The sequence below is a fragment of the Hemibagrus wyckioides genome, linkage group LG13, assembly GCF_019097595.1.
Source record: "Hemibagrus wyckioides isolate EC202008001 linkage group LG13, SWU_Hwy_1.0, whole genome shotgun sequence".
NCBI lineage: Eukaryota > Metazoa > Chordata > Actinopteri > Siluriformes > Bagridae > Hemibagrus > Hemibagrus wyckioides.
Window position 1 is genome coordinate 3,112,501 of NC_080722.1, and position 27,949 is coordinate 3,140,449.

General features: G+C 42.2%; 1 protein-coding gene across 2 annotated transcripts in view; it reads left to right on the plus strand.

Annotated features, from left to right (window-relative positions):
* odad2 (outer dynein arm docking complex subunit 2) overlaps positions 1 to 27,949 on the plus strand; it is an 88,337-nt gene that overhangs the window by 7,423 nt on the left and 52,965 nt on the right. The window contains exons 6-9 of one of the 2 annotated variants that reach the window (XM_058405614.1): positions 15,403 to 15,539; positions 16,218 to 16,334; positions 25,318 to 25,517; positions 27,677 to 27,775. In XM_058405614.1, the coding sequence (XP_058261597.1) occupies positions 15,403 to 15,539; positions 16,218 to 16,334; positions 25,318 to 25,517; positions 27,677 to 27,775 (553 nt within the window). The remainder of the gene's footprint in view (positions 1 to 15,402; positions 15,540 to 16,217; positions 16,335 to 25,317; positions 25,518 to 27,676; positions 27,776 to 27,949) is intronic. The other variant, XM_058405612.1, reaches the window with a different exon arrangement.

Below are 27,949 nucleotides of genomic sequence, written 5' to 3' on the forward strand. Positions count from 1 at the left end.
CTCACAATCACACACACACTCACAATCACACACACACACACACAGTCACATACACACAATCACACACACACACACACACACAATCACATACACACAATCACACACACACAATCACACACACAATCACAATCACACACACACACAATCACACACACACACAATCACACACACAATCACATACACACAATCACACTCACAATCACATACACACAATCACAATCACACACACACACACAATCACACACACAATCACAATCACACACACACTCACAATCACATACACACAATCACAATCACACACACACTCACAATCACACACACAATCACACACACACTCACAATCACACACACACACACACACAGTCACATACACACAATCACACACAATCACATACACACAATCACACACACACAATCACATACACACAATCACACACACACAATCACATACACACAATCACAATCACACACACAATCACAATCACACACAATCACATACACACAATCACATACACACACACACAATCACACACACAATCACATACACACAATCACAATCACACACACAATCACATACACACAATCACACACACACAATCACATACACACAATCACATACACACAATCACATACACACAATCACACACACAATCACATACACACAACCACAATCACACACACACAATCACAATCACACACACAATCACATACACACAATCACACACACACACACACACAATCACATACACACAATCACATACACACAATCTCACACACAATCACATACACACAATCACAATCACACACACACACACAATCACACACACAATCACAATCACACACACAATCACAATCACACAATCACATACACACAATCACAATCACACACAATCACATACACACAACCACAATCACACACACACACAATCACAATCACACACACAATCACATACACACAATCACAATCACACACAATCACATACACACAATCACAATCACACAATCACATACACACAATCACAATCACACACAATCACAGTCACACACAATCACATACACACAATCACAATCACTCACAATCACACACACACACAATCACACAATCACACACACACACAATAACACACACAATCACACACACAATCACATACACACAATCACAATCACACACACACAATCACATACACACAATCACAATCACACACACACACACTCACAATCACATACACACACACACAATCACATACACACAATCACACACACACACACTCACAATCACACACACACTCACAATCACACAATCACAATCACACACACACACACACAATCACACACACACAATCACATACACACAATCACAATCACACACACACTCACAATCACACACACACACAATCACACACACAATCACATACACACAATCACAATCACACACACAATCACATACACACAATCACACACACACAATCACATACACACAATCACATACACACAATCACACACACAATCACATACACACAACCACAATCACACACACACAATCACAATCACACACACAATCACATACACACAATCTCACACACAATCACATACACACAATCACAATCACACACACACACAATCACACACACAATCACAATCACACACACAATCACAATCACACAATCACATACACACAATCACAATCACACACAATCACATACACACAACCACAATCACACACACACACAATCACAATCACACACACAATCACATACACACAATCACAATCACATACACACAATCACAATCACACACGATCACATACACACAACCACAATCACATACACACAATCACAATCACACAATCACATACACACAATCACATACACACAATCACAATCACTCACAATCACACACACACACACAATCACATACACACAATCACATACACACAATCACAATCACACACACACACAATAACATACACACAATCACATACACACAATCACACACACACAATCACATACACACAATCACAATCACACACACACACACTCACAATCACATACACACACACACAATCACATACACACAATCACACACACACACACTCACAATCACACACACACTCACAATCACACAATCACACACACACACACACACACAATCACATACACACAATCACACACACACAATCACATACACACAATCACAATCACACACACACACAATCACACACACACAGAATCACACACACAATCACATACACACAATCACAATCACACACACAATCACATACACACAATCACACACACTCACAATCACACACAATCACAATCACACACACACACAATCACACACACACACACACACAGTCACATACACACAATCACACACAATCACATACACACAATCACACACACACAATCACATACACACAATCACACACACACAATCACATACACACAATCACAATCACACACACAATCACATACACACAATCACACACACAACCACAATCACACACACACACAATCACACACACAATCACATACACACAATCACAATCACACACACAATCACATACACACAATCACACACACACAATCACATACACACAATCACATACACACAATCACATACACACAATCACACACACAACCACAATCACACACACACAATCACAATCACACACACAATCACATACACACAATCACACACACACACACACAATCACATACACACAATCACATACACACAATCTCACACACAATCACATACACACAATCACAATCACACACACACACAATCACACACACAATCACAATCACACACACAATCACAATCACACAATCACATACACACAATCACAATCACACACAATCACATACACACAATCACAATCACACAATCACATACACACAATCACAATCACACACAATCACAGTCACACACAATCACATACACACAATCACAATCACTCACAATCACACACACACACAATCACACAATCACACACACACACAATAACACACACAATCACACACACAATCACATACACACAATCACAATCACACACACACAATCACATACACACAATCACAATCACACACACACACACTCACAATCACATACACACACACACAATCACATACACACAATCACACACACACACACTCACAATCACACACACACTCACAATCACACAATCACAATCTCACACACACACACACAATCACACACACACAATCACATACACACAATCACAATCACACACACACTCACAATCACACACACACACAATCACACACACAATCACAATCACACACACAATCACAATCACACAATCACATACACACAATCACATACACACACACACAATCACATACACACAATCACATACACACAATCACATACACACAACCACAATCACACACACACACAATCACACACACAATCACATACTCACAATCACACACACAATCACACACACACACAATCACATACACACAATCACATACACACAATCACACACACAATCACATACACACAATCACATACACACAATCACACACAATCACATACACACAACCACAATCACACACACACAATCACACACACAATCACATACACACAATCACAATCACACACACAATCACACACACACACAATCACATACACACAATCACATACACACAATCACACACACAATCACATACACACAATCACAATCACACAATCACAATCACACAATCACAATCACATACACACACAATCACAATCACACACACACACAATCACACACACAATCACATACACACAATCACATACACACAATCACACACACACAATCACATACACACAATCACAATCACACACACACACACACAATCACACACACAATCACAATCACACACAATCACATACACACACACACAATCACATACACACAATCACAATCACACAATCACAATCACATACACACACAATCACAATCACACACACACACACAATCACATACACACAATCACACACACACAATCACACACACAATCACAATCACACACAATCACATACACACACACAATCACATACACACAATCACAATCACACACACACACAATCACACACAATCACATACACACAATCACAATCACACACACAATCACAATCACACAATCACAATCACACACACAATCACATATACACACAATCACACAATCACAATCACACACACACACAATCACACACACACACACACAATCACATACACACAATCACATACACACAATCACACACACACAATCACATACACACAATCACAATCACACACACACAATCACACACACAATCACAATCACACACAATCACAATCACACACAATCACATACACACAATCACAATCACACACACACACAATCACACACACACAATCACACACACACAATCACATACACACAATCACATACACACAATCACATACACACAATCACAATCACACACACACTCACAATCACAGACACACTCACAATCACACACACACACAATCACACACACACACAATCACATACACACAATCACAATCACACACACACTCACAATCACACACACAATCACAATCACACAATCACACACAATCACATACACACAACCACAATCACACACACACAATCACACACACAATCACATACACACAATCACAATCACACACACAATCACACACACACACAATCACATACACACAATCACATACACACAATCACACACACAATCACATACACACAATCACAATCACACAATCACAATCACACAATCACAATCACATACACACACAATCACAATCACACACACACACAATCACACACACAATCACATACACACAATCACATACACACAATCACACACACACAATCACATACACACAATCACAATCACACACACACACACACAATCACACACACAATCACAATCACACACAATCACATACACACACACACAATCACATACACACAATCACAATCACACAATCACAATCACATACACACACAATCACAATCACACACACACACACAATCACATACACACAATCACACACACACAATCACACACACAATCACAATCACACACAATCACATACACACACACAATCACATACACACAATCACAATCACACACACACACAATCACACACACAATCACATACACACAATCACAATCACACACACAATCACAATCACACAATCACAATCACACACACAATCACATATACACACAATCACACAATCACAATCACACACACACACAATCACACACACACACACACAATCACATACACACAATCACATACACACAATCACACACACACAATCACATACACACAATCACAATCACACACACACAATCACACACACAATCACAATCACACACAATCACAATCACACACAATCACATACACACAATCACAATCACACACACACACAATCACACACACACAATCACACACACACAATCACATACACACAATCACATACACACAATCACATACACACAATCACAATCACACACACACTCACAATCACAGACACACTCACAATCACACACACACACAATCACACACACACACAATCACATACACACAATCACAATCACACACACACTCACAATCACACACACAATCACAATCACACAATCACATACACAATCACACACACACTCACAATCACACACACACTCACAATCACACACACACACACACAGTCACATACACACAATCACACACAATCACACACACACAATCACATACACACAATCACAATCACACACACACACAATCACACACACACAGAATCACACACACAATCACATACACACAATCACAATCACACACACAATCACATACACACAATCACACACACTCACAATCACACACACAATCACAATCACACACACACACAATCACATACACAATCACACACACACTCACAATCACACACACACACACACAGTCACATACACACAATCACACACAATCACATACACACAATCACACACACACAATCACATACACACAATCACACACACACAATCACATACACACAATCACAATCACACACACAATCACAATCACACACAATCACATACACACAATCACACACACAACCACAATCACATACACACAATCACAATCACACACACAATCACATACACACAATCACAATCACACACAATCACACACACAATCACACACACACAATCACACACACAATCACATACACACAATCACATACACACAATCACACACACAATCACATACACACAATCACAATCACACACACACAATCACAATCACACACAATCACATACACACAATCACAATCACACACACAATCACATACACACAATCACAATCACACACAATCACACACACAATCACATACACACAATCACACAATCACACACACAATCACACACACACACAATCACACACACAATCACATACACACAATCACATACACACAATCACATACACACAATCACAATCACACACACACACAATCACAATCACACACACAATCACATACACACAATCACAATCACACACAATCACATACACACAATCACAATCACACAATCACATACACACAATCACAATCACACACAATCACAGTCACACACAATCACATACACACAATCACAATCACTCACAATCACACACACACACAATCACACACACACACACAATAACACACACAATCACACACACAATCACATACACACAATCACAATCACACACACACAATCACATACACACAATCACAATCACACACACACACACTCACAATCACATACACACACACACAATCACATACACACAATCACACACACACACACTCACAATCACACACACACTCACAATCACACAATCACAATCTCACACACACACACACAATCACACACACACAATCACATACACACAATCACAATCACACACACACTCACAATCACACACACACACAATCACACACACAATCACAATCACACACACAATCACATACACACAATCACACACACACAATCACATACACACAATCACATACACACAATCACATACACACAATCACATACACACAACCACAATCACACACACACAATCACAATCACACACACACACACACAATCACACAATCACAATCACACACACACACAATCACACACACACACACACACAATCACATACACACAATCACATACACACAATCACATACACACAATCACAATCACACACACAATCACAATCACACACAATCACATACACACACACAATCACATACACACAATCACAATCACACACACACACAATCACACACACACAATCACACACACACAATCACATACACACAATCACACACACAATCACATACACACAATCACAATCACACACACACTCACAATCACACACACACTCACAATCACAGACACACTCACAATCACACACACACACAATCACACACACACACACAATCACACACACACTCACAATCACACACACACTCACAATCACACACACAATCACATACACACACACACACACAATCACATACACACAATCACAATCACACACACACTCACAATCACACACACACTCACAATCACACACACACACAGTCACATACACACAATCACACACATACACACAATCACAATCACACACACACAATCACATACACACAATCACAATCACACACACACAATCACACACACACAATCACAATCACACACACAACCACAATCACACACACACACAATCACACACACACACACAATCACACACACAATCACATACACACAATCACAATCACACACACAGTCACATACACACAATCACAATCACATACACACAATCACACACAATCACACACAATCACAATCACACACACACACACACACACAATCACATACACAATCACAATCACACACTCACAATCACACACACACTCACAATCACACACACACACACACACAGTCACATACACACAATCACACACACACACACACACACACAATCACATACACACAATCACACACACACACACACACAATCACATACACACAATCACACACACACAATCACACACACACAATCACAATCACACACACAATCACACACAATCACATACACACAATCACATACACACAACCACAATCACACACACACACAATCACACACACACAATCACAATCACACACACACACACACACAGTCACATACACACAATCACAATCACACACACAATCACATACACACAATCACATACACACAATCACAATCACACACACACAATCACATACACACAACCACACACACACTCACAATCACACAATCACAATCACACACACAATCACATACACACAACCACAATCACACACACACAATCACACACACACAATCACATACACACAATCACATACACACAATCACACACACAATCACACACACACAACCACAATCACACACACACAATCACAATCACACAATCACATACACACAATCACATACACACAATCACACACACAATCACATACACACAACCACAATCACACACACACACAATCACACAATCACACACACACACACACAATCACATACACACAATCACATACACACAATCTCACACACAATCACATACACACAATCACACACACACACACAATCACACACACAATCACACACACACACACAATCACACAATCACATACACACAATCACATACACACACACACAATCACATACACAGAATCACATACACACAATCACATACACACAATCACATACACACAATCACAATCACACACACAATCACATACACACAATCACAATCACACACACACACAATCACACACACAATCACATACACACAATCACACACACAATCACACACACACACAATCACATACACACAATCACACACACAATCACATACACACAATCACACACAATCACACACAATCACATACACACAACCACAATCACACACACACAATCACACACAATCACACACACACAATCACACACACACACAATCACATACACACAATCACAATCACACACACAGTCACATACACACAATCACAATCACATACACACAATCACACACACTCACAATCACACACACAATCACAATCACACACACACACACACACACAATCACATACACAATCACAATCACACACTCACAATCACACACACACTCACAATCACACACACACACACACAGTCACATACACACAATCACACACACACACACACACACACAATCACATACACACAATCACATACACACAATCACACACACACTCACAATCACACACTCACAATCACACACACAATCACACACACTCACAATCACACACACAATCACAATCACACACACAATCACATACACACAATCACAATCACATACACACAATCACATACACACAATCACATACACACAATCACACACACAATCACATACACACAACCACAATCACACACACACAATCACAATCACACACACACACACACACACACACACACACAATCACATACACACAATCCCACACACACAATCACATACACACAATCACAATCACACACACACACAATCACAATCACACACACAATCACAATCACACTCACAATCACACACACAATCACACAATCACATACACACAATCACATACACACACACACACAATCACATACACAGAATCACATACACACAATCACATACACACAATCACAATCACACACACAATCACATACACACAACCACAATCACACACACACACAATCACACACACAATCACATACACACAATCACAATCACACACACACACACACACACACAATCACATACACACAATCACACACACACAATCACATACACACAATCACATACACACAATCACATACACACAATCACACACAATCACATACACACAACCACAATCACACACACACAATCACACACACAATCACATACACACAATCACAATCACACACACACACAATCACATACACACAATCACATACACACAATCACACACACAATCACATACACACAATCACAATCACACAATCACAATCACACAATCACAATCACATACACACACAATCACAATCACACACACACACAATCACACACACAATCACATACACACAATCACATACACACAATCACACACACACAATCACATACACACAATCACAATCACACACACACAATCACACACAATCACATACACACAATCACAATCACACAATCACAATCACATACACACACAATCACACAATCACAATCACACACACACACACAATCACATACACACAATCACACACACAATCACAATCACACACAATCACATACACACACACAATCACATACACACAATCACAATCACACACACACACAATCACACACACAATCACACACACACAATCACATACACACAATCACAATCACACACACACTCACAATCACACAATCACAGTCACACACACAATCACATACACACACAATCACACAATCACAATCACACACACACACAATCACACACACACACACACAATCACATACACACAATCACATACACACAATCACACACACACAATCACATACACACAATCACAATCACACACACACAATCACACACACAATCACAATCACACACAATCACATACACACACACAATCACATACACACAATCACAATCACACACACACAATCACACACACACAATCACATACACACAATCACATACACACAATCACATACACACAATCACATACACACAATCACAATCACACACACACTCACAATCACACACACACACAATCACACACACACACAATCACACACACACACACAATCACATACACACAATCACAATCACACACACACAATCACACACACAATCACAATCACACACACACACACAATCACATACACAATCACACACACACACTCACAATCACACACACACACACACACACAGTCACATACACACAATCACACACACACACACACACACAATCACATACACACAATCACACACACACAATCACATACACACAATCACAATCACACACACACACAATCACACACACACAGAATCACACACACAATCACATACACACAATCACAATCACACACACAATCACATACACACAATCACACACACTCACAATCACACACACAATCACAATCACACACACACACAATCACATACACAATCACACACACACTCACAATCACACACACACACACACACAGTCACATACACACAATCACACACAATCACATACACACAATCACACACACACAATCACATACACACAATCACACACACACAATCACATACACACAATCACAATCACACACACAATCACAATCACACACAATCACATACACACAATCACACACACAACCACAATCACACACACACACAATCACACACACAATCACATACACACAATCACAATCACACACACAATCACATACACACAATCACACACACACAATCACACACACACAATCACATACACACAATCACATACACACAATCACACACACAATCACATACACACAACCACAATCACACACACACAATCACAATCACACACACAATCACATACACACAATCACACACACACACACACACAATCACATACACACAATCACATACACACAATCTCACACACAATCACATACACACAATCACAATCACACACACACACAATCACACACACAATCACAATCACACACACAATCACAATCACACAATCACATACACACAATCACAATCACACACAATCACATACACACAACCACAATCACACACACACACAATCACAATCACACACACAATCACATACACACAATCACAATCACACACAATCACATACACACAATCACAATCACACAATCACATACACACAATCACAATCACACACAATCACAGTCACACACAATCACATACACACAATCACAATCACTCACAATCACACACACACACAATCACACACACACACAATAACACACACAATCACACACACAATCACATACACACAATCACAATCACACACACACAATCACATACACACAATCACAATCACACACACACACACTCACAATCACATACACACACACACAATCACATACACACAATCACACACACACACACTCACAATCACACACACACTCACAATCACACAATCACAATCTCACACACACACACACAATCACACACACACAATCACATACACACAATCACAATCACACACACACTCACAATCACACACACACACAATCACACACACAATCACATACACACAATCACAATCACACACACAATCACATACACACAATCACATACACACAATCACACACACAATCACATACACACAACCACAATCACACACACAATCACATACACACAATCACATACACACAATCACACACACAATCACACACACAATCACATACACACAATCTCACACACAATCACATACACACAATCACAATCACACACACACACAATCACACACACAATCACAATCACACACACAATCACAATCACACAATCACATACACACAATCACAATCACACACAATCACATACACACAACCACAATCACACACACACACAATCACAATCACACACACAATCACATACACACAATCACAATCACATACACACAATCACAATCACACACGATCACATACACACAACCACAATCACATACACACAATCACAATCACACAATCACATACACACAATCACATACACACAATCACAATCACTCACAATCACACACACACACACAATCACATACACACAATCACATACACACAATCACAATCACACACACACACAATAACATACACACAATCACATACACACAATCACACACACACAATCACACACACACAATCACATACACACAATCACAATCACACACACACACACACACAATCACATACAAAGAATTACACACACACACACAATCACATACACAGAATCACACACACACACAATCACATACAAAGAATTACACACACACACACAATCACATACACAGAATCACACACACACACACACACACACACAATCACATACACAGAATCACACACACACACACACAATCACATACACAGAATCACACACACACACACACAATCACATACACAGAATCACACACACACAATCACATACACAGAATCACACACACACACACACACAATCACATACAAAGAATTACACACACACACACAATCACATACACAGAATCACACACACACACACACACACACACAATCACATACAAAGAATTACACACACACACACACACAATCACATACAAAGAATTACACACACACACACAATCACATACACAGAATCACACACACACACACACACACACACAATCACATACAAAGAATTACACACACACACACAATCACATACACAGAATCACACACACACACACACACACACACAATCACATACAAAGAATTACACACACACACACACACAATCACATACAAAGAATTACACACACACACACAATCACATACACAGAATCACACACACACAATCACATACTCACAATCACACACACACACACACTATCACACAAACACAGTAATAGTCACTCACACACACATTCTCTCTCTCTCTCCCTCACTCTCTTTCTCTCTCTCTCTCTCTCTCTCTCTCCCTCACTCTCTTTCTCTCTCTCTCTCTCTCTCTCTCTCTCTCACACACACACATGATGCTGCTGCTGCTGCTGATGATGATGATGATCAGGAGTGTTTGGAGAAGAAGATGATATATTTGTAGCTGGAATCCGGGAATCCACACTGAGCCATCAGTCATACTCCATGTCAGCTCAGCTGCAGGGATCCGCTGCCCTCTGCCCCGTTTTCCTCATTTCCCCCATTTTTAGCCTCCCATGATGAACCACACACACACACACAGTCACTCTCTCTCTCTCTTACCTGCTGAGCAGCACAGCACCAACCATCACACAGCAGTTTGTCAAGACAATAACTCACATCTCTCTCTCTCACTCTCTCTCTCCCTCTCTCTCTCTCTCTCTCTCTCTCTCACTCTCTACTCTGCAACTTTTTTTCTTCATGTCCTGAGTAACCTCTTCATAACAGACGGATGTAACACATTGGGCTTTGTTTATCGAGTCTTGCGTAGGACGAAACACTGATCAGCCTTGAAGTGCAAATCCCAGACCCAGCTCATCTACAGAGATTCAGTTCAATTCATTTGTGTAGCGCTTTTAATATATATTTTTATATTGTCTCAAAGCAGACGTATAGAAAAAAACGATAAAGTTTAAAGATAAGTGATTCACTGATCCCTAATGAGAAGCCTGAGGTGACGGTGGTGAGGAAAAACTCCCTGAGATGATCTGAGGAAGAGAGGAACCAGGCTCAGAACCTCATCCTCATTTGGGTGACACTGGACAGGAAATAATGGCAGTGAACACCACCAAGCCATGAGACTCCAACCAGAGGTAGAACTTCTGGATGGATCAGGCAGATCCGGAAAGAAAAAGTGGTCACACAAAACTCCAGACAAAACTCCATAAAAGGTCATGTGACCATAGGGCTGGGAATTTTAGCTGAATGGCTAAAGGCAGAAGTGGAGTAACGTACCAGCACCTGAGAAAGCTCCAAGTCTGGAATGGTAGAAAGTGAAGTAAAGAGAAAACGCTGCTCACATATTTAAAGTGTCTCAGAGTTAAAAGAAGACGCCGTGACAGACAGGATTGATTTGTAAAGTGTTCACACTTCTGTGTGCTAAAGCTGGTTGCTCGAGTTAAAGAGCTAGCTTCTAGCCAGGGGTTAAACTAAGCAGCAGCAGCAGCAGAACTTCTCCACGTCTGATTTATGTGAATGGAAAGTAGAGCCGAGTCTCTCGCACCGTGGCATGTAAATCACAGCATGGTATAATGATGTAATTCAGCTTCACACAGCTACATAATGAAATGCTTTCGTGTGAGTGTAGAGTCGCATCAGTAAAGCAGAACGTGTTCACGGTGCGAGTGTAAAGCCTCTTCAGTATCAGAAAACATTCAGAAGCATCATTTGGATGTTGGAAGTCGAGTGTTTATTGTGTCACTAATTCTGTCCCTGTGATAACTGTTGGTCTTGTCGCAGCCAGTCAGCGAGTCCGATTTAGACGAGTGGAAACTGTATTAGCGAAGGAGAACGCTGAGTTAGAGGGACTTCACTGATTTCCTCTTTTATATGTGGAGTTTATAGAGCAGAGCAGATGGCTGAAGAACGTTTCTGATTTCCAGTGTTACAAATAAAATCCCCAGCCAATCCCTACCTTGTGTTTTTCCCACTCGCTTGGCAGATTACGCGTTCAGCAACGGTTGCCGCTCGCCTCCGTGGAGGCAGGTGCACGGAGAGATCGCTCACCTCGTCATCGAGACCTGCGACACGGGATCGCTCTTCGTCACCTGCAGCACAGACGGAGTCTTCCTCAATGCGGTGAGGCACACAGGCGTGCAGAAGTTACGATTTTGAGGTGTTCATTTATACACAAAGACACGTGAAGCCAGCCAGCCGCATCACCACACCCTGAGGAAAGCATCATCTGGCCTCTTCTGCATACTGGAGCTCACAGACACACACCATTGTCTAGCGGTGCCATGATTGACAGGTGAGGGTGATTAGACTCCTCCCACCTGATGAACACACAATCTGTGTTTCCTGATGACGCAGGATGTTAACTCATACACCAGGTGCTCTCTGGATGGTAGGTGGGAGGAGTCTAATCACCCTCACCTGTCAATCACGGCAGCGCTAGCCAATGGTGTGTGTCTGTGAGCTCCAGTATGCAGAAGAGGGCAGATGATGCTTTCCTCAGGGTGTGGTGATGCGGCTGGCTGATTTCACGTGTCTTCATGTATAAATGAATATGTAGAAATCGTAACTTCTCATTTAGAGTGAAATGAAAACATGATCTCTCTTTATCTCATACTTTTAAGCGGATGGTTGTAGCGGATGGTTGGAGTGGATGGTTATGTGTGTAGTGAGTTATGGAGCTCCAAAAGTTCATCATAAGGTTGGAGATTCATAGTGGCATCTCTGTCACAGCTCCATGATGAGGCTGTGTGAAAAACCCAGATGTTTATCCTCACTGTTCTCCTGTTCGTCTCGTTCCAGGGCGTCGGTCCTGACCGAGACGAGAACTCGTACGGCAGGAAAAGTCAAGTGTACGGAGATCTGGTCACACTCCTGAAGAACACGTCTCCTCACTTCACTGAGGACATCAGGAAACAGGTGATGATTTAAAAAACTTAACAACAAACAGAGAGACCAGGAAGAGGAAGTGGATTTTATCTGCTCTCTAATTAAGATGAAAGAAGGTGATAATTAAGTGTCAGGAAGATTAATGATGAGCGAATAGACAGAACTGTTAGTAATCGAGAGTTCCAATATTCCTCATATCAGGAAGCAAAACTATTACATTCCACTGTTTACGATCATGAGTCGTATAGCGTATCTCTCTCTCTCTCTCTCTCTCTCTCTCGCCACATGTTCGCAAGATATTTTGGATAAAAACCACTTCATGTAAAAAAACAGGGCTTTACAAATTTTAAAATATTATTAATAATAACTAAATTTAATAAAATATATAAACTGATGCTGCATCAGGACAAGAAATGCTGTGGAATGTCCATGAAACAAGTCATTTCCTGTTCTTCCTCACCATACAGCAGCTGTAAACATCTGTTCCCTCAGCAGACTCTCTCGATTTTCTCTTTCTTAAAGTTAATAAGATTTAAAAAATCTGCAAGGATCAAAATCCTCTTTCCTTAAGATGCCCTCCGTTAACGTTAAATAAACGTTTCCATGCAGAAGTCTTCGCCGTAACAACATACGTTTTTCAATCCGCCGTAGAACTAATCAGCCGTTACTAGATTATTTGTATGTAAAGAAAGCAGGGAGGAAAAGGTTTAAAATGTAGAGGATATTCAAAGTTGATGTTAGAAGCAGGAAAAATGGACAAGAGTAAGGATTTGAGCGAGTTTGATGAAGGGACAGATTGTGATGGCTAGACCACTGGATCAGAGCATCTCCAAAACTGCAGCTCTTGTGGGGTGTTCCCGGTCTGCAGTGGTCAGTATCTATCAAAAGTGGTCCAAGGAAGGAACAGTGGTGAACCGGAGACAGGGTCATGGGCGGTCAAGGCTCATTGATGCACGTGGGGAGTGAAGGCTGGCCCGTGTGATCCGATCCAACAGACGAGCTACTGTTGATCAAATTGCTGAAGAAGTTAATGCTGGTTCTGATAGAAAGGGGTCAGAATACACAGTGCAGGACGGGTCAGGGCTGTTTTGGCAGCAAAAGGAGAACCAACACAATATTAGGCAGGTGGTCATAATGTTATGCCTGGACGGTGTATCATGTAAAAAGACGAGCGAGGGTTCGATCTCAGTCAGTCGTGTATCAGTAGTGTATCTCCTGCCAGAGTCTGAGTAGCTGAAGCTCCAGTGAGGAAAGAGTGATTACATCACAACAAGGTGAGGGCCGTCCCCCCAGACACGGGGCATTGTGGGAGGCAAGAGGTGTATTATACGGGGAGATTATTAGCCCTCTGTGCCCCTTGAAGATACATGACATCATCACATGAGTAAGCCAGCTTTATCACACACACACACACACACACACACACACACACAACCAATCCGGGTCGTCTCACACTCCCTCGTCAAGATGGATGACAGAACATCAAACAAGAAACAGAGAGAGAGTGAGACAGAGTGACAGAGACCTACACACACACACACACACACACACACACGCTGAAGTCGAGTCACTTCTTCACATACGGTCACTCCTGTGGCTGCAGTGTGAAGAATGCGCTCTGAGATTAATCACAGCTGACGAGGGGAGTGGAGGACATCAGCGTCTGCTCTACACTTCACTGTGAGATAGTGTCTGTCTGTACCGAGAGAGAGAGCTGTGCCGCTGTGCTGTTTTTCACATCACCGCAGTGTGAAAGAATGTGAAAATGTGCCAGTTACTCAAGCCCCCTTTTTACTGAAGAAAAAATAAAAAAACCACCCTCTCTTCTGAATAGACTTTTGAAGTGCGGGTGATTTATTCGGTAGTGCTGCTTCCCGCTTTAGTGACTTTATAAATTAACAAATCAGTCCTCAATAATGACTTCAAGCTGCGGAGGGGGAAAAAAATTGTGTTTAGCAGTCGGAAAATTTATACAGGATTTCTCACCGGTGACTCTATTTGTTGGAAAAACATCATTTCGAGTGGCAGACCGGCGACGTTTACAGCGCCAAATATTTACAAAAAGATCTTTGTACATGGGATTTTTGTAGCAGGAGGATTATAGCAGAACATATTTTCACATTTCGATGATCAGTTTCAAATCTGGCCTCGGTGCTAAGTCTCAGATCTCGGCTCTTTAAGGTAGCGGAGAGCAATAAATACCTTCACGTCGATGTAAACACAGGCTCGTGTCCAACGTGCCCTTTTCTTTTCTTTTCTTTTCTTTAAAACACACCTTCAGATCCAGCACCATGCTTAAACCGGCCATCGGACCTTTTAGAACCAACATAACTCTGACCTGAGCGATCTTAATGGAAACTCGATCGAACAGGCAGCTTCCCCTCTGAAGGTTTTGACGTGCTGAATAAACCATGTATTAGACACACAGCCAGTTACAGGTTTGTTTTTTCTTAATTCTAAAGTGTGCAACAAAAGTATTGGCACCCCCTAGACACGCTTTCTATTTATTTTTAGTCTTCACTCACTCACTCTCAAACCTAGAGGCAAGTCCACCTGTTTGAAGGTAGAACCCAAAGGAAATCCACAGGGAGAACATGAGAAGCTCCACACCTTGCAGCTTTAAGGTGATACCTGTTTCGTTTTAGTTTTAAATCCCAGTTGTAGTGGGTTGCATGATAGAAATCTGATCGCGCTTCTATTTTATATTCTTTTCTTATTGAATCAATCGTTTTTCTCTCATTACATATTATATTCTCATTACTGCACAGTGGAATTCTTTCTTCGCATATCCTATCATTGAGGTTTGGGGTCAGAGCGCAGGGTCAGCCTTGATGCAGCACCGCTGGAGACTTGCTCAAGGGCTCAACAGTGGCAGCTTGGCAGTGCTGGGGCTTGAACCCCGATCTTCCACTCAACGACCCAGAGCCTTAACCACTTGAGCTACCACCACATCATGCTTTAGGGTCGCTTTACTTGAGCTAGAACTGAGGCTTTTTTCAAGTTGTAGTGAATCACGAATAGCTACAGATCCCAGCTGATTTTAGTGCAAAACCTTTCAGCTTCCAGCAGGATAATGACCTAAAGCACATGTCCGAATCAACAAAGCAACCACTTAACCCAAAGATGAATGCACTAGAGCCAGAGTTCACAGGAGAAGCTCTTACAGTTTGAACATCTTGAATGTTTTTGCTCCAAAGAGCAGGAAAATATCGCCAAGTCAAACTGATCGACTTTTACCAAAAAAGCCTGAGTGCTGGAATCAAATAAAGTTGGTTCAACAAAGTATTCCTTTAGGGGTGTGCATACTTATGCACCCACGTTATTGTAAATGTAAAACCTCTTCGATTAACACCTAAACAAGTTACTAAATGTTTTTCACAAATCTTTGAGGCTGGAAAAAAGTTGTCGTGATTCATCTCCGTTCCACTCTAACAGGGTGTGTAGACTTTTTATAGCCATCGTATGTTGCTCACATAATACATAACAGAAGAGAAACCCTGGAATGTTTTTTTTTTTTTCTCCCTTCTTCCCCCCCACCCCTCCATCACTGTTTCTGCACTAATCCTGCGACTGAGCCACGTTTAAATTTATCCCAGGATTACAGAAGCGATGGAGTTCTCCAAGTTAAACCTCCCTGGCGTCCAGCAGATTTATTCAGCGAGTCTGAAGGAGTGTTTGCTCAGTAGCTGCACTCACCTCCAATCCCTCCTGGCTCTGAGGACCTGATCGGCTGATAGCATCGCCACGAGAGAGAGACAGAGAGAGAGAGAGAGAGAACAGACTTTTTTTTATCCAGAAGCCGTATAATCTCGGCAGCAAACGAGTTGTCGAAAAGCAGCGAGCGCTTGGACGTGTCAGGTCGGCTTGTTGTGGTTGTCACACACAACTGGAAACTTCAGAAAGGCTGTTATTATTGTTATAGCTGCAGAATGAATGGGCTTTTTGTTTGCCTGATACGGCGTGTAAATATAGAGTTGCACATTTTCTGCTTGTTTGTGACTTCAACTGAAAACATGGCAATAAGACCGGGCATGCGGTAGCAGCTTGGGCCTGGATTACGAGTGCCACAGAATAGAAAGACTTTATTATTGTCTGAGGTGAGAATGCCAGGCAGTCGGACGCGTGCTTGTGTGTGTGTGTTTGAGAGTGAGAGAAAGAGTGTGTGTGTGTGTAAAAATCCTCTCCAAGTGTTCATAATTCTTTTACGATGCCAGTGAAGGGAACTCAGCCATGAGAGCAACAAGCCGAGAATGATTGGCAGACAGGATATAAAAAGAGTCCTTTTTTTTTTATTTCCATCTAGCAGATATCTCTACTCGGGTGGCACAGTGGTGCAGCAAGTGATGTCCTATCTCACGTCCCACAGCCAGGGTCCACGCATCCATCCTCATCCTCAGTTGTCTGGGTGGAGGTTCACACGTTCTCCTCATGTCCTACTGGGTTTCCTCAGGGGTGTTTTTTAGTTTTCTTTGAGTTTCTAAAAAAAACACATACTGTAGGTGGATTGGCTGTGCTAACTAACTGTACGTGTGTGTGTGTTCTGGAGTGGACTGGTCAATTCTCCCTCCCCGCCCACAGCTTTCCTGGGCTCCGGATCCAATGCATCCCTGATCACGATCGAATGATTTCCAGATAACAGAGGATAGTAGAGACAGCGTGAACTTTAATACCCAGGAAATCTATCAGAAATACCAGAAACAAACACCATAGTGACTCGGATATCGGAGAAAAGAAAGAATAAATATGAAAGTAACTCCGGAGAGAGATTGTAAAGCAGGTTGAAGCGGATCAGATGATAACGACAATATTCATTGAGCTGAGCAGCAAAACAAACGTGTGTGGAAATGCTTTTTGGGAAAACAAAAACCTGGAAATGTTTGCACACTGTGTTAAGAGACTTGCTTGTGCTTATTGTCAGGGCTGACTTTATTACATTTGACTCATTCTATTTCCTCATATTTGCGTTATCGAGTCATTTTTGGCTGAAAGACTTTAAAACAGAGCAGTAGTTTTTAAAGAATAAATCACATGGGTGTTGATATCAAGGTTTCAGTCTGGGTAAAGAGAGAAAGTGTTATCGTGTTCTCACTCGTCTCGACTCCTCTACTCTTTCACACGTTTTTCTAACCGCTGCTCGTGTCCCAGGCTGACACTTTCCCCGATCTCTGCAGACAGAAGACACAGACTCATCGACTCGAATCTAGCTCCTAGGAGTTGTGATAGAGGCCGCTGCAATGCGAATAGAATAATCTGCTTTACCCCAGAGACTCGTTTCCTCTGGATCTCAGCCCGGCTCGCAGTAATAAGTCTGCTCCGGCACGCTTTTGTCATCCAGCTCACACTCAGCCCCTGATTGCGCGCCTCTCCTCCGAGTCAGCACCTTCACCCAGCCAAAGACAACACGCCGTATCTCCTAACCTATCGGCTCCTCGGCACACCGCTGCCTCTTTTTATTAAATCAGACACTTTCAATCAAAGCCCCGGCAAAGAGGAGGCTCTCATCAAGGAAAAGCAATCAGGCCGTCGCCGACGAGAGCCGCGTGTTTGTTGTGTAAAGCTTTTGATTAGCACGCTGTTTATATTAGCGATCATGATCAGAGCCTGGCACACACGAGCCCGGGTATCACTTCAACGCTCGCCGTGCTCCGCTGCCGCTTTTCAGTCTCCCGTGCTGCCACTCTCTTTCCATGTCACTCCGACGCAACACGTGCCCAAGGAACTGTCACGATCTGTCTAAAAGAGGCGTCTGCACTCTGACAGCTAGCACAGGCCTGACAGCTGCGGATCTGCCTCCGTCTGCTTTCCTCATTTTCCATCCTTCATGATGGAAGCGACTAGCGTTCACTCAACACACCAGCAAAACAGGAATTTTGAAAAAGCGGTGGAACCGACTGCGTCGCTCGAACTGGCTCCGAGGAGAAACGCGTTCTGGATTTTTTTTTGTTTTAAATGGATTTACCAAAAGAGATGTAAGCGTTCCTTCTCACGTCTTGCAGGTACACCGAATGAAATAAAAAGGGTGGAGCGGCGCATGTAGCTGGACCCGGCGCTGGCTCTTCCAGGCCCGGGGCCGCTTCGGGCCGCTTTTTTAATGACAAGCGAAGTTCTGGAAAGTACAGGGCGTCCCTGGCATTACAAAAATACACCGCAGATGCACATGAGCTACCATCTTTTTTGTTTGTTTTGTGTTTTTTTTGTGTCTCTCATTTAGACCCCTGACTTTCTAAAAAAAATCTTTTTAACTCGCTCGCTATGTCATCAGAATGGAAAAGAAGCATAAAAAGCTGGAAGAATGGTGGCTATTTTCTGCATAGCAAAATGCCTGTGATTAAAAACACCCCTGCTGCAAACAATTCATGTGCACCATGTTGGCAATGCGGCATGAGGTAGTAAAAGAGAGAGAGAGAGAGAGAGAGAGAGAGAGAAAGAGAGAGAGATTTTTTTTTATAAAAATCATCAGCGAGTGAGTGGCATTGCAACAAAGACTCTACTCACCATGTGCCAAACTGCCAGGCTGCAGCTAGGAATGTACAGAAACAATAAATGTTTCATATTGTTCAGCCAATTATGAGCTCGAAGTGCACCAGCCTTGAAAATGTGTTTTATTTTTTCCATAACTCAAATAAAGAGAGTATTGTTATTCCATGCAGAGAAGGTTAGTGATACAAATTCACAAGTGCAATTTACTTTTATTATACGCCTCCTCCAAGGAATGAGTAGAGCCAGTCTCACTCACTAGCTCACTAACTCACTCATTCACCAGCTCACTAACTCACTCATTCACCAGCTCACTCCTTCACCAGCTCACTAACTCACTCATTCACCAGCTCACTAACTCACTCATTCACCAGCTCACTCCTTCACCAGCTCACTAACTCACTCATTCACCAGCTCACTAACTCACTCATTCACCAGCTCATTAACTCACTCATTCACCAGCTCACTAACTCACTCATTCACCAGCTCACTAACTCACTCATTCACCAGCTCACTAACTTACTCATTCATTCACCAGCTCACTAGCTCACTCATTCACCAGCTCATTAACTCACTCATTCACCAGCTCACTAACTCACTCATTCATTCACCAGCTCACCAGCTCATTAACTCACTCATTCACCAGCTCACTAACTCACTCATTCACCAACTCACTAACTCACTCATTCACCAACTCACTAACTCACTCATTCACCAGCTCACTAACTCACTCATTCACCAGCTCACCAACTCACTCATTCACCAGCTCACCAACTCACTCATTCACCAACTCACTAACTCACTCATTCACCAGCTCACCAACTCACTCATTCACCAACTCACTAACTCACTCATTCACCAGCTCACTAACTCACTCATTCACCAGCTCACCAACTCACTCATTCACCAACTCACTAACTCACTCATTCACCAACTCACTAACTCACTCATTCACCAGCTCACCAACTCACTCATTCACCAGCTCACTAACTCACTCATTCACCAGCTCACTAACTCACTAACTCACTCATTCACCAGCTCACTAACTCACTCATTCACCAGCTCACTCCTTCACCAGCTCACTAACTCACTCATTCACCAGCTCACTCCTTCACCAGCTCACTAACTCACTCATTCACCAGCTCACTAACTCACTCATTCACCAGCTCACTAACTCACTCATTCACCAGCTCACTAGCTCACTCATTCACTAACTCACTCATTCACCAACTCACTCATTCACCAGCTCACCAACTCACTCATTCACCAGCTCACTAACTCACTCACTCACTCATTCACCAGCTCACTAACTCACTCATTCACCAGCTCACTAACGCACCAGCTCATTAACTCACTAGCTCACTAACTCACTCATTCACCAACTCACTAACTCACTCATTCACCAACTCACTAACTCACTCATTCACCAACTCACTAACTCACTCATTCACCAGCTCACTCATTCACTAACTCACTAGCTCACTAACTCACTCATTCACCAACTCACTCATTCACCAACTCACTAACTCACTCATTCACCAGCTCACTAACTCACTCATTCACCAGCTCACTCATTCACCAACTCACTCATTCACCAACTCACTAACTCACTCATTCACCAGCTCACTAACTCACTCATTCACCAGCTCACTCATTCACCAACTCACTCATTCACCAGCTCACTAACTCACTCATTCACCAACTCACTCATTCACCAGCTCACTAACTCACTCATTCACTAACTCACTCATTCACCAACTCACTCATTCACCAGCTCACTAACTCACTCATTCACCAGCTCACCAACTCACTCATTCACCAACTCACTCATTCACCAGCTCACTAACTCACTCATTCACTAACTCACTCATTCACCAACTCACTCATTCACCAGCTCACTAACTCACTCATTCACCAGCTCACCAACTCACTCATTCACCAACTCACTCATTCACCAGCTCACTAACTCACTCATTCACTAACTCACTCATTCACCAACTCACTCATTCACCAGCTCACTAACTCACTCATTCACCAACTCACTCATTCACCAGCTCACTAACTCACTCATTCACCAGCTCACTAACTCACTCATTCACCAGCTCACTAACTCACTCATTCACCAGCTCACTAACTCAATCATTCACCAGCTCACTATCTCAATAATTTACCAGCTCCCTAATTGATTACCTCTCTAATTCACCAGCTCACTGACTTACCAATTCACTGAATCACTGATTCATTGACTCACTGATTCACCTGCTCACCAGCTCAGACACAAAGGTATGATGTTCCTGTACAATAGAGAGATAAATATTCTGCGTGTCAGATGTATGTTGGAAAGTCCGCGTCTGAGCGTTATCAGCCTGGCGCTGGGTTTTCAGAGGAAGAGCTCTTTTTAACGATCTCACTCTGTATAATTTTACAAGACCAGTTTATTGTAGCTTTTACAGCTTGCGTTTCAGTGCAAATTAAGACAGGTTTCTTTTTTTCCCCTTTTCTTTTAAACGCCCTCATGTCTTAAACCCCTCTACAGGACCTTCAAGAAGAACCTCAGACCACTCGAAAAATCCCACATGTGGAAGCCGTTGATCTGGAGGACGCTGGCCAAACCCCGAGGTCTTACGAGCGCCGGGAAAAGAATGTGCAGGGGAAGCCGAGACGGCAGCTCACGCCGAACAAGAACTTAGAACCGTCTTTGACGTGGAAGAACCTCGGCGTGACGTCTCCTCAGGAGTGAGTGACAAGATGTGTGTGTGTGTGTGTGTGATTCACATTAACACACACAGGCACACTTTATAAGGCGCTGGCTGACGATGTTGTAAATCAGAGCGAGTGCTGGTGAGCGCTCTGGCCTGCTCTGAAGGACACCGGGGCTCGGGGCTGATAAAGCTGCTCCTGATCCATCACACATGTTCCTCCATCCCCACACACACGTCCAGCAGAGACCTGAGCACTTCCAGCTGCCCGCTCCATCATCTCACATCATCACAGCTTTCATCTCACTTTTACACAAATAATTCAGTAACACGTCAGACACTTAAGGTGGAATAATAATGAAGTGTTTTCTCTAGTGCTTTACTCTGTACTCAGCTGTTAGAGGAAAATAAAACAACAGCCACAGGATGGAGCGATGAAGCTGAGCTCCTCTTACTCTCCTGACCATACTGACCTCCCTCTAATACACTCAGCATCCCTGAGACTTTCACACCTCTTACACCACTGCATTATAACACCTGCATTATAACACCTGTTTATAACACCTGCAGTATAACTCCCTGTTTATAACTCCTGTTTATATCACCTGCATTATAACACCTGCATTATAACACCTGTTTATAACACCTGCATTATAACTCCCTGTTTATAACATCTGTTTATAACATGTTTATAACTCCTGTTTACAACACCTGCTTACAACACCTGCTTATAACTCTTGTTTAGAACACCTGTTTATAACTCCTGTTTATTAGTCCTGCTTAAAACTCCTGTTATAACACCTGCTTATAACACCTGATCCACTGATTTTTTTTACTCCTCACCTTCTCTAATTTTTTTTGCTTTTCTTTCTTTCTTTCTTTCAATCTTTCTTTCTTTCTGTCTTTCTTTCTTTGTCAGAGTTCTATCTTTCTTTCCTTCCTTCCTTCATTCATTCGTTCTCTCTCTCTCTCACTCTGTTTGTTTGTCCATTGTTCTTTCTTGACCTATCGCAGCCAACTGACTCATCTCTTTATAGTTATCTGTAAAGTAATGGAACATCTGTGAAAAGGTGTCCTCACTTCATTATATCAGAGATTCATAAACAGCTCACCTGGAGGACTGAGAGTCTTCTTCACCAGCCTCCTGTTTCCTTTTAAAGTGAATAAGATAAAAAGTCCACTGCTTGTCCTGTTGCTGAGAAACCATAACTGTATTCTGACACTGGAGACTCCTTCCATAACATTCCATAAACATCACAGCAGTTACAGTAAGGTGATGAAGTTCAGCATCATCACTCCATCCGTGATGTTACATCATCTTCATTTCCTTCTTAAGAAGATTTCACTGTTTCAGTTTAATATTAAACTGAGAGATGCATCTGTTAATGACTGAATTAACCTCGCTGCTGGGTTAGACACAGACACAGACTCATACCCAGACTCAGATTCAGACACAGACAGAGACAGACTCAAACTCAGACTCATACCCAGACTCAGATTTAGACACAGGCAGACTCATACTCAGACTTAGACACAGACTCATACCCAGACTCAGATTCAGACACAGACAGAGACAGACTCAAACTCAGACTTAGACACAGACTCAGATTTAGACACAGACAGACTCATACCCAGACTTAGATTCAGACACAGACAGACTCATACTCAGACTTAGACACAGACTCATACCCAGACTCAGATTCAGACACAGACAGACTCAAACTCAGACTTAGACACAGACTCAGATTTAGACACAGACAGACTCATACCCAGACTTAGATTTAGACACAGACAGACTCATACTCAGACTTAGACACAGACTCATACCCAGACTCAGATTCAGACACAGACAGACTCAAACTCAGACTTAGACACAGACTCAGATTTAGACACAGACAGACTCATACCCAGACTTAGATTTAGACACAGACAGACTCATACTCAGACTTAGACACAGACTCATACCCAGACTTAGATTCAGACAAAGACATATCAGACTCATACTCAGACTTAGACACAGACACAGACTCATACACAGACTCATACACAGACTCAGATACAGACAGACTCAGACACAGACTCATACACAGACACAGATTCGGACACAGACTCAGACACAGATTTAGACTCAGATTGAGACACAGACACACACTCAGACACAGACTCAGACCCTCTGTGTGTTACATGTTCCTGCAGTAAGAGTCGGAGAAAGTCTCCCAAATCACAGAACAGGATGAGAACCCGCACCTCCAGATCCCCCCTGCCCCTGCCCACTTGCACCACCACCCCCAAAGTGTGAGTCCATCACCGACTGACTGTTACCACTGGCTCTGTCTGTCTGCCTGCCTGTCTGTCTGTCTGTCAGCATGTCTGTCTTTCTTTCTGTTCTATGAATCTGTTCATCTAGTGACATTCATAATTATTGGCAGTCTGTGTTCAATGTCAGACATAGTGCTGCTGCACAGACAG